The 12309-nt window shown below is 47.8% G+C and overlaps 1 protein-coding gene across 1 annotated transcript in view; it reads left to right on the top strand.

Annotated features, from left to right (window-relative positions):
- Positions 1–12309, top strand: part of LOC142587795 (uncharacterized) — a 35302-nt gene continuing 22993 nt past the window's right edge. The window contains exon 1 of the mRNA XM_075699064.1: positions 1–162. Within this exon, the coding sequence (XP_075555179.1) occupies positions 111–162 (52 nt within the window). The 5' untranslated portion in view covers positions 1–110. The remainder of the gene's footprint in view (positions 163–12309) is intronic.

Raw genomic sequence — 12309 nt, 5'->3', positions numbered from 1 at the left:
CAAGTTGGCGAGCTGGCTTACGCGTCGTAGCTGCCCATCTCATCTCGTGAGAGCTTAGCAAGCAGAGCGTTTGCATTGGGGAATAAACAAGACTTCCGAAGCAAGACACGATGCACTTCCCAGCAGAATTTCTGATCTTCACCACTTTGATTTTCTCTTGCGGTGAGTGAATGGCTTTTGTCGACCCTGCTCCATTTCCTATTTGTTGTAGGCGTTAAAACGTGTGTGTCTGGAAAAAAGATTTAACCGCTCTAAATAACGAACAGAAGTGGTTCATTCGATGTCGATTGCTTACGAGCATTTGCGTGAGGAGTTGAGGCGAGGTGAATATAAACTTTTAGGCGAGGTGAATATAAGTTATATATAATATGTATATATAGCTTATAAGAATATAAGCTATATAAGCTTTTTTACAAGAATCCGAATATTAGGTATTCAATATCGAATCAAATATACAATAGTAGAACGCAAGCACGTATGCTTATAGCAGGAGCACTTATTCCGGTATAATTAGGTAACTTGTTTGTATTGACTAGCGAAATATCACAGTTTGTCATTTAGGCTCCCGCTGCTAAACCGAAAACAAAGCTTGCATTACTTATTTTTTCTGCGTTGCTTTCAAAACATTTGTCATTATTTTGCATTTGATAATCTGCAATATTCTGTGTATCAGAAGCAGAACAGTCAGGCCAACTTATCATTAGTGAAGAAATATTTCATTAGTTTCGATTTTTGAAAATACCGAATAGATCATATTTTGTTCGAAACTTCAATATTCGTCAACTACAAGTTAAAAGCACACAGAACGCTTTCCCACCATTTCAGATCGCCATAGTCGATTAAGTGAATAATTTATTGCTTGAGGAGGAGCAGGCAATGGAATCATTCTCAACACCTCCATCTCATTCAAACAAATCAATCAAGCACTAGCTTTCTTAAAAGAAATGGAGCTGAAGAAAAAGAATTGTAACCCTTGTCATGCCGTCATCGTCACGCAGCCGCTATCATGAGTCCATTGTTCGACCTTCGTCGTAATGCCGTCGTGGTCCTGTCATCGTCATGACTCTAGCTTCGTCGCCCGAATCTTGCGATGCCATCGTCGTCAGACCACCGTCGTCATACATGTTTTGTGATACAGTCATCGACACGCCATTGTCATCATAGACTTGCCGCCATATCACTGCCCTCACGCCATTACTCTGCCATCGTTGCTAATTCATCATCGTTATACAGCCATCGTCAAGCATTCGTTGTCATACCGTCATCGGGATGCCACCGCAGTCGTTTCTTCGTCATCACTGTAACTTTGACATTGGACTCTCGTCATGCAGTCGTCGTGCCATCATCGTCACGTTGTCGTTTCACCATTGCCATCACTTCAGTATCGTCCTCCCATTGTGGTCACGCCGTCCTTGTCGCACCACTTCCGTCCATCTATCGACGCCATTCTCGGTTCGTCATTCTATCGAAATCGTGCTGTGGGTCATGAAATCGTGATTATACCGAGGTTGTGATTCCATCAACGTCATTGCGTCGTTGTCACACTTGATATCATGCATTCGTTGTCATACCGTGGTCGTCATGCTGTCTTGCTTTAAATGGTCATTCCCGCTTTTTCGTCCCGTTGTCGTCATACCGTCTTCGTCGCCTCAATGTCCGCATGCCGTTGTCGTCACGTTGCCGTCGTTATATTATCGGCATCCTTTAAATGATGACATCTCATTATCGCCATTCCGCCGTGGTTCTACGCCTGTGTCGTTCGATCGATATAATTCCTTTCTCGTCATTTCATAGTTACTGCGTCCTGGTCATGCTCGCACGCTCACGGGCCGCCTTGGCAAGCGAATGTCATAAATAAGTTGGACGATATCGGAGTATGTGATACATAGCTTAATTAAACTTATTAAACTCTCCTAAAAACCTTTACACATGTTAAATAAACGGGAGTTCAGGAATGTGATCCGTCGCTACATTGCTAGAGTACTATTCGCATCACCATCGACAGCCACCATAAAATGAATTCCGCCGTAAGTTTTCTATTTTTGTTTCATCCAGCCAATATTAAACGTTAATAGACAAAACCTAAATTAAATGGTCAGTGACCTGAAAGTCTAACAGCGATATACAGATACATATATGACTTATATACAGCAATTCTTAAGAAAGGGAAGCCCATTAAAGCTATAGTAGCCAGCATGTTGACAAGTCTCGTTCTCAGACACTAGGAACGCCTTCGCAGACCATGACAGTGCCCACAAGTACAGTCCTGCACTCTCTCTCTCTCTCTCTCTCTCTCTGTGTGTGTGTGTGTGTGTGTGCGTGTGTGTGTGTGTGTGTGTGTGTGTGTGTGTGTGTGTGTGTGTGTGTGTGTGTGTGTGTGTGTGTGTGTGTGTGTGTGTGTGTGTGTGTGTGTGTGTGTGTGTGTGTGTGTGTGTGTGTGTGTGTCGATTTGCCGCTCCCCCTGTACAGGGTAGCCAGCCGGAGGTAATCTTTCATTAAGCTGCCTGTCTTTCTTTGGCCTTTCTCTCTCGTTCTCTCAAGGCTATGGCACCTGCTTGAGGCTTGTTTTGTTCGCCAGCTGCTCATCATTTGAAGTCTCCATTTCCTATGAACGCTTTGTCATGTAGAAATGACCAGTCGATTAAAGTGTTACTACACAACAGTATTCCATGCCCTACGAGAACTGCGCACTACTCATTCTTTTGAAGGCGTAGACGTCGTGATCTAGGACTCAAGTCATTATCATCATCAGCCTGGCTACGCCTACTGCAGGGCAAAGGCCTCTCCCATAATTCTCCAACTACCCCAGTCATGTGTTAATTGTGGCCATGTTGTCCCTGCAAACTTCTTAATCTCATCCGCCCACCTAACTTTCTGCCGCCTACGCTACGCTTCCCTTCTCTTAGAATCCACTCTGTAACGCTTAATGACCACCGGTTCTCTTCCCTCCTTCCCTCCCTCCTCATTACATGTCGTGCCCTGCCCCCCCCCATTTCTTTTTCTTGGTTTCAACTAAGATGTCATTAACTCGCGCTTGTTCCCTAACCCAATATGCTCTCTTCTTATCCCTTAACGTTACACGCATCAGGCTTTTTTCCATAGCTCGTTGCGTCGTCCTCAATTTAAGTACAACCCTTTTCGTAAGCCTCCAGGTTTCTGCCCCGTACGGGACTACTGGTAAGACGCAGCTGTTATACACTCTTCTCTTGAGAGATAATGGCAACCTGCTGTTCATGATCTGAAAATGGCTGCCAAACGCACCCCAGCCCGTTCTTATTCTTCAGTCTCATGATCCGGATCCTCGGTCACTACTTGCCCTAAGTAGATGTAGTCCCTTACCACTCCCAGTGCCTCGCTACCTATTATAAACTGCTGTTCTCTTCCAGGACAATTAAACATTAGTTTTCTGCAGATTAATTTTTAGACCCACCCTTCAGCTTTGCCTGTCCATGTCAGTGAGGATGCATTGCAGTTAGTCCCCTCAGTTACTATGCAAGGCAATATCATCAGCGAATCGCAAGTTACTAAGGTATTCTCCATTACCTCTTATCCCCAATTCTTCCCAATCCAGGTCTCTGAATACTTCCTGTAAACACGCTGTGAATAGCATTAGAGAGATCGTATCTCCCTGTCTGACGCCCTTCTTTATTGGGATTTCGTTGTTGTCTTTATGGTCGACTACGGTGGCTGTGGAGCTGCTATAGAAATCTTTCATTATTTTTACATACGGCTCGTCTACATCCTGATTCCGTAAAGACTGCTGAGGTTTCTACTGAATCAAAGGCTTTCTCCTAACCAATGAAAGCTATATGTAAGGGTTGGTTATATTCCGCGAATTTCTCTATCACTTGATTCATAGTGTGAATATGGTCTATTATTGTGTAGCCTTAACGAAATCCTCCCTGGTCCTTTGCAACTTTGGAGCACATTCACAACGTGCACAGATTCCGGAAACATGTATACACAGATGGCTCAGTTAAACTCAACAGCGCTGCTGCTGCAGTCATCATCCCGGCACAATCTGAGGAAATCAAGTTAAGAACTTCATGTGTGACCACATCGACGGGTGCAGAACTCGCGGCGCTCCGTGCTGCACTTGATTTCATTAAGCAGAAACCACCGCAACAATGGACAGTCTTCAGTGACTCCAAGGCAGCCCTTCAGTGCATACGAAGCCCAATGCGCCACGGACCCAATGAACAACTGGCCTCAGAAATTCGGCACATATATCATCAAAGCTGTGATAAGGGACACAACATAATCTTTCAGTGGCTTCCAGGACATTGTAACATCAGCGGGAATGACCAAGCCGACGAAGCCGCCCGATCGGCACATGACAGTGGCCAACGAGTCTTCATTCCGCTTTCGCGAACAGACGCTGCGGCTGGGCTGCGATTGATGTCCCGTGAGTGCACTTTGCCCCTGTGGGACTCAAATGTTTTCACCATGTGTCGGTTGCGTTCGTTGTCTCCGGACATACGGATGCACCTCCCGCCTGGATTACCACGACGTGAACAGACGATGGTTTACCGTCTGTGGCTAGGCGTTCCGTTTACAAACGCCTATGCTTTCCTCATAGGAATGGCCAACAGCCCCACGTGCGACACATGTAACATCGACGAGACGCTCGCACACATTATCTGTGTCTGCCCGCGATACAGTGCTGAGAGACAAGTGATGTGCAGGGTACTGGACCAGCTGGACAATCGTCCACTTTCAGAACTAAAAGCTTTAGGCCAATGCTCCGAAAGAACATCCGCGTTGAAGGCCTTATTCGCGCTATTAACGTTCTTGCGGTCTACAGTGCTTCACGACAGACTCTAAGAATGCCGCCCCCTACCGTTCTGTAGTGTGCGCGCTTTGTTCGTGCTTGTCTCCCTTTCTTTCTATCTCCCCCTTCCACTCTGTTTCTCTTTTTATCCCTCTTAACCCTTCCCCCTGCGCAGGGTAGCCAACCGGAACTACCTCTGGTTAACCTCCCTGCCTTTCTTTGCATTATTTTCTCTTCTCTCTCTCTTAAGGTGTTCCTGATTCCATTTGCGGTTACCTTAGTAAATACTTTGGAGGCAACTGACAGTAAGCTGATCGGTCTATAATTTTTCAAGTCTTTGGCGTCCCCTTTCTTATGGATTAGGATTATGTTAGCGTTCTTCCAAGATTCCGGTACGCTCGAGGTCATAAGGCATTGCGTGTACAGGGTGGCCAGTTTCTCTAGAACAATCTGCCCACCATCCTTCAACAAATCTGCTGTTACCTGATCCTCCCCGGCTGCCTTCCCCCTTTCCATAGCTCCCAAGGCTTTCTTTACTTTCCGGCGTTACCTGTGGGATTTCGAATTCCTCTAGACTATTCCCTCTTCCATTATTGTCGTGGGTGCCACTGGTACTGTATAAATCTCTACAGAACTCCTCAGCCACTTGAACTATCTCATCCATATTGGTAATGATATTGCCAGCTTTGTCTCTTAACGCATACGTCTGATTCTTGCCAATTCCTGGTTTCTTCTTCACTGCTTTTAGGCTTCCTCCGTTCCTGAGAGGATGTTCAATTCTATCCATATTATACTTCCTTATGGCAGCTGTCTTATGCTTGTTGATTACCTTCGAAAGATCTGCCAGTTCTATTCCAGCTGTAGGGTTAGAGGCTTTCATACATTGACGTTTCTTATCAAATCTTTCGTCGCCTGTGATAGCTGTGATAGTACGCGAACACCATTATTTAAAAAAAAAATGTTGTATCGTCGGCTAATCTTTAAATTGCAGTGCTAATATAGAGGTGGGTTCACGTATTCTTCTAGTTTTGTTTACTAAACGTAGAAAAGTACCAGATTATAGCGGAAAATTTGATGTGCTCCAGCAACGCTGGCACGCCAGCGTCGTGCAACGCGTAGCAACGCCTAAGAACGCCACTCATGCCGAACATGCTACTGAAACTATCATGCCTGGCAAGAATTACCGCGCTTGCGCTTCACCGCAAGCGGGCGTCAGCGCGCATGCGCATGCAACCGTCACGTGACAAAGCAGTGAGGTGAAGCGCTCCTTCAGGGCCAGGAGCTGAGTAAGGACGCACGAAGGTTGCTTCGGAGCTACCTTAGACAGGGGAAGCGTCAACGAAGCATTCACTGACGCCTCTTCAGTAAGGAAAGTTTCAGAGTGACATAAGCTGGCCTCACCGCAATGACGGCTTCCTTACTGAGGTGAGGAAGATTAAATTTTTTGCCCTACTTCACAAACGGTATCAGTGGCTGCGCCGTAAATATAGAATTTTTTGTTGATGATAAGCTTGTTAAAGCGCAGTGAAAAGCGTTGGCAGCTAGATTTTCCTTATTAAGTTTTTTTTTTGTGAGTGTGACAAGCATGTTGGTCTGCAGAAGCCTTTGCCCACAGAAATGCCAGCTGTTTTCAGCTTAGCATTCTGAGCGAACTAAATTTTTGGTTTTAAAAGAAGAAAACATGACGATAACTGGGCGTGTCTTTAGCTGCTCAAAGGAACCCAGCCTGCGCGCTCTGTCGATCATACCAACGGTAATGTTGAATCTTAGATTGCGCGACAGCAGATCTTTAACACAGTCTTTGCACTGTGCCCACGTCTCGTTGGCAATGTCACATATTCCGTAAAATAAAAATTTACACTTGGGGACCGATCTTCCAACTCGTCAAGCCCTGAGCTGAGTGCGGCACCTTCAGTTCTAACTGTTTCATGAACAAGGCGGGTAATTTAAGCTGGAGCCGACGCATTTGCAATAGATTCTATAGATTCCAAAGTTACCAATGTTTCTGTATGACCTGCGACTTTTTGCGTAAGTGCCTCTCGGTTTTCCTTGAACTCCGCGAAAGATTCCGTTGCTTGCGCATGACGCTTGTCATATTTAGTCCACGAGGCACTAATGGCATCAAGCAGTTCCTAGTGCAATTCACTAGGGACAGGCTAAGGCAGACCAGGGTTTTGTTCTTAGCATCAGGAAGTGTAACAGTCATTCAAGTTATCGCAAACAACACTTGGGCACGAGAAGAGCAAGAGGCATCTGTTGCTTGAACGTTTAGAAAAAAGAGACGGGCTGCACAAACCTGCGTATGCAAGCAGAAGGTCATTTTGAGCAACAACGTGGTCGCTGCTCTCCCGCGCCCACTGAAGACAGAAAGCCGATGCAACTCCTTTAAATCCCGACGGCAAGGTGCTTACGGTGGCAGTGATGACGAGTGCTTGACCGTGAAGCGAAGGTGACGCCAGGGCAAAGCTCGTTCGAGCAGTCATAATCGTTCGGTGTCACCTAGCGTACCAGGAGCAGTGATGATAACGGAAACAGCGTCAATGCAGGAGCGGCTAGTCCAACCGTAAGCGTAGGCGCGCATAGCCGTCCGAAGAATAAGGTGAAGAATTGCATATGAAAGCAGAAGGGAATATTGAGCAACAACATCGTCGCTGCTCTCATGTGCCTACTTTACAAAAAATATAGGTAGGACAATCGGCAAAATAGGAACAAGAGATTGGAGGTGCAACCAACCGCCTGTTTCAAAGGGGACGCTCATGGGATCCATCCATTCATCTATCCGCGGCGGCGGCGGCCGTGCGGGGGAAAACAAAACAAAAAGGAGAACCAGAAAGCTCGCCTTGCCGCATCGCAGGCCGCGGAGGCGGTATTTCATTAGCCTCTCTACAAGGCCTAAATGAAGCCTTCCGTGTCACTTTGTGCGGACTATAAATAAATAAAAAATTTGCAGCTCCGCCCCAAAGGCGAAGCACCGATTGCGATAGCAAATTGGTAGATAGCTGAAAGAAGTAAGGATAGTAGTTTTGTTGGCCGTATAAACTTGTACACATTTGCTTCCTAATTTAACAATGATAGAATGTAAAAGCGTGACTCAACGAGGACGCAGAAATAGACACACAGAGACTGCGCTGTCTCTGTGTGCCTGCTTCCCTCTGCGTCCCCGTCCAGTCGCACTTGCTCATTCTATCGTAGATTGAAACTAACTAGCCCGCCAATCTGTTTTAACCAATTTAATCAGCACGATGTCACCCGCCAACAGGTAAACGCGAACACATCTCGCTCGTTGAGCACGGAAACCCGCTGTATGAATACTGGAGTGACGAATCGCAGCGGCAGCAAGCAAAATAACCTTCATGCATCTCTTCCTTCAACGCGAACGAAACGTCGATAGCACAGCGCCTATGTAGCTACCGGCACTACGCGTACTCTGAAAGCATCGCAGAACGCTTTGAAGATGAGCGCGCACTTTGGCCACGTGGAGTCTGCTACGGCGCCCACGATTCGCGATCTCACGATCTCGCGCGCCACTAAGCGCCCCAATACTGTAACGGCGGGTGCGAAGAACCCCCGTCCCCTCCAGTGACCCCTTGCCTCGCGTGCGACAGGAGAAAGCACGCATCCGGCCGCATTCCGTGGTCGCGCACGCGAAAGTGAACCGCGTTCGCCGGTTCACCCTCACTGGCATTAGAGAGGTTTAGCTTGTCCAGTATTCCGGTAACACGCAGGCGGCACGGCGCTGGCAATAGAGACTTTTAGCCTGTCCGCTATTCCGGTAAACGGGAGCGGTTTAGGCGTATTACCGGATTTGCGGGGGCGTAAATGTGAGCGGCCAGAGCGGTGCAGCCGCCTGGTAGCGTAGAGTTCAACCAGACAAACACAGGGCAAAAATTTCAGTAACTCACTATATCCTGCTTCGCTGCTAGTGCAAATTATTGGCAGCGGCGTAATTGTGAACACGATTACGCCACTGTCGAAAATTGACACCAGCAGCTAAGCAGAATATAGTAATTTGCTTTGTGTTTGTGTGGTTGAGCTTTGCGCCACCAGCTGGCGCCACTAATCTGGCCGCTCACGTTTACGCCCCCGCTAAACCGGCAAAACGGCCGCGCTTGCCGGTATACCGGACACGCTAAAAGTCTCAAATTTTAGGCACTGGCGTTATCGTGTTGCTGGCTAAAAATTTACACCAGAGCGAAGAAGAATATGCTCGGTTAATGCAATATTAGCTGTTTCTGTCTGTTTGACCACTGCGCCACCAGGTGGCTGCACCATGCAAACCGCTCTAAAGCCCCTCAATTTTTCAAAAGTAGCGCCATTCTTAGATCTTTCCGCCACCCCGCTCACCCTGGCGCGTCCTCCTCCACGCTTCCGGTCGCCCCGGCCTCCTCCGCTCTCCCATTGGCCCATCTGTGTCACGTGGAAGCAGGCGCCGCGCTTTTGTATATTTTTTCTTTCCACCGCGGAGCAGGCGCCGCGCTTTTGTATATTTTTTACTTTCCAGCGCGCGCCGACCTCCATTGTTGGGCCTGCGCGACGAAAGTACGGCACGCGGACTGACGGAGTGCGTTAGCGTAATAAAATGTGTAGGGCCGAGAACTTAATTGCGATGCCATGCTGCTGCGCCTTCGGTTGCCGCAACAGACACAGCGAGGGCAAAAAGCTTTTTGCTTTGCCGTCCGGTGGGCGCAACGCAAAAAGAAGTGTGGATTCGCAGGATCAGGTGGGCTGACTTCGAGGAAGTGGCAAAGAACGCACGGCTTAGTGAAGTAAGGGCCACGGCTACTCACAACCTCTTATTTCGAGCGTAGATCACGCCTTCGGTTTCGAAAAAGTGTGTGTTCATGCTCTGCGTGGTTTTTAGCGCGTTGTCTGACTTTTTTTTTCGAATGTGCTCTCTTTGCTTCATGTAGTTTCGTCTTGCGGTTAAATGCACGCATCTGTAGCTGGCCTGTGACATAAAAGCGACTTTATTCAGGGTGTGTTTTGAGCTCCACCAGAAGTTAGCACATTCTCGACGCTTTTGCAAGGCTCAGTATGACTTACGATGCAGTCTTTTAGCTTCGAATGTACGCCCGCATGTATTGATTTGGTTTGTGGTGATTAACGTTTTTAACGTTCCGAAGCGACTAAAGCTAGGATGCAGGTCGTAGTGGATGGCTCCGGATAACTTTATCTAGCTCGCCTGGGGATGTTTAACGTGCACTTTGATCGTAGAGTCGTACGTGGGCCGGTAAATTCCTCGATGGCGTTTCATAATACTCGCGCGGGCGCGCTAGCGCTGCTTTAAAAGTTGGTGCCTCGGCGCGATTGTATTTCTTCAATAAATTTTATTTACTAGTTGTAACACTTTGCCATTCTTTCGTATTATTGACGGCGCCTCCAGGGCACCAAAGCGGCAACGGGAACACCAAAGCTAGAAGCAGGGCTGGATGGGGCTCGCCGTAGCCTGTGCATGCCAAGGGGGTATAAGATCGCGGACAGCCAACACCTTGTCATTCTTTCGTATTACTGACGGCACCTCCAGGACACCAAAGTGGCAACGGGAACACCAAAGCTAGAAGCAGGGCTGGATGGGGCTCGCCGTAGCCTGTGCATGCCAAGGGGGTATAAGATCGCGGACAGCCAATTTTGCATGTGAACACTCCCTGCGACGCCTGCATTATTGTAATGTCACGTGCTCTTCAGAGGCCTCCGTTAGCTATTACATGTGCCCTCCTAGAGCAGTACTTGTTCACACAGCCGCACACAGTCATTCCGGCTGTGGGCGGTCAGCAATCTCTCACGCACCGGCCGAGCAAAAGTATCCTGCAGGTGCGTAAATGAACCTACGAAACCACGTACACATACTTTTACGCTGTGAACACCTGAAACTTTGGTAATTACGCGCGTGTTTGAGTACACCGCGAGCTTGCGTCGTGTTTCAGCAACACGAACTCTCAACGTCGCGCGCTTTACGCCTTAAATACGCCTTGAATAATGGTCCTTTTCTCTATTTCTTCCGCAATTCCAACACGAAATTCTAAAGGCCAGTTACCGACTGACGAAGAAAGATCTCGATTGAAAAAACTGCTCCTCAGGGCTCGAACGAACTTTTCTGCGAATTTCCTCCCGTAGCGTGTTAGCCGTCGTCTGCTACGGCAGGCCCACCACCTGCGGCGCCACCGTCGAGGCCGCGACGAGCGGAGGAGGAGGGAAGCGAATGGCGCTACTTTGGGAGATTCAGGGGCTTTAAACCGCTCACGTTTACGCCCCCGTTCTTCCGGCAAACCGCCTGCGCTTGCCGCAATACCGGACGCACTAAAATTCTCTATTGACTCGCACCGTACAGCATACGGCGCGCGGCGATGGTTTTATCGCCCTTCGACTTTATACGGAATTTCACGGCGGCGCCGTCGGCAGAAATGCGTCAGGCGTGTCTGTGTAATTGCCATCGCGATAAAACTCGTGTTTCAACTCTTTAAGCACTCACGCAAAGCTTCGCTGCCTATATATAGATTCCAACTTGTTGGATCTGCTGAATTTTTTGTAAATATCCGCTATTCGCCTGGTGTAAGGTAACGCTTTAAGACGCTTGGCCGGTTAGGTGTTGTGTAGAAAAATTTTATAATAGGCGACCGCGTGCACCTTCCAGCGGACAAAAAAAGAAATTATGCCGCGCGTTCGTCGCCAAAACTGCCTGTGCATGTCCTTCGTACTGTGGCTAGTAGGCGCGTTTCTCCAAAGTCAGACATGTTATGTCTTGCGATTGAACGCGTTTTAAGACACTTTCGCTGTCTACAAACATAGACCCTGGAAACTTCCGATTTTTCTCACTAATGCAACCAGCTAAACGTAGCAAACAAGAAAGGCATTGGCAGCAATATCCAGTAGCATGCAGGGGTGCGCCAGAATCTAAGCCCGCAGATTGTCAACACTGTTCCTCTGAAAATAACGACAGCTCTGGAAGTCAAGGTGGTCGTATGTGATACTCAAAATGTTACGTATTAGTCTTGACGCGTGATGCTCGTGTCTTTTCTCTCAAAACTTATAAATTACTTTCTGCACCTCGAGCGAACTTAGAAATGCGCATTCGGTTCCAGCGCAGTAGACAGATAAGGCTCGTGACTGGAATCTTCTTGGGGCCGCGTTCACATTCAGCAATACGGTTCGTCGCTTTTTATACGCCATTTTACCTCGTTGGCTCTTGAAACCTTCGCCTATATCAGTTTCATTAGTGCATCCGATTTGCACACTTCTTCCAACGAAGTGTCTCCTCCTCTACCACGTTCACGCAGGGATGATAGTTAGGCGCGCTAACGTCGTGCATCAACAAAGTCGAAGCACTCTGCAACTTCGCTATAAAGCGGCAACAGCTTGCATTCTTCCAGCCGAAATACTCGTTCTCGCCAGAAGATGCCAGCTATACAAGTAATGAATAAAAGAACGTTGATAGCTGAAGAAGTACACTGACAACTCTGCACTTTCGCTTTTCCGCAGAAAATGACCAATAGTATTTGCTGAGCGGAAAGCGATGCAATTCCCATGCTAATTGTCGGGGT

Source organism: Dermacentor variabilis, chromosome 7 (assembly GCF_050947875.1).
Source record: "Dermacentor variabilis isolate Ectoservices chromosome 7, ASM5094787v1, whole genome shotgun sequence".
In the NCBI taxonomy this organism is placed as follows: Eukaryota; Metazoa; Arthropoda; class Arachnida; order Ixodida; family Ixodidae; genus Dermacentor; species Dermacentor variabilis.
This window is presented reverse-complemented; position numbering and strand designations above follow the sequence as displayed.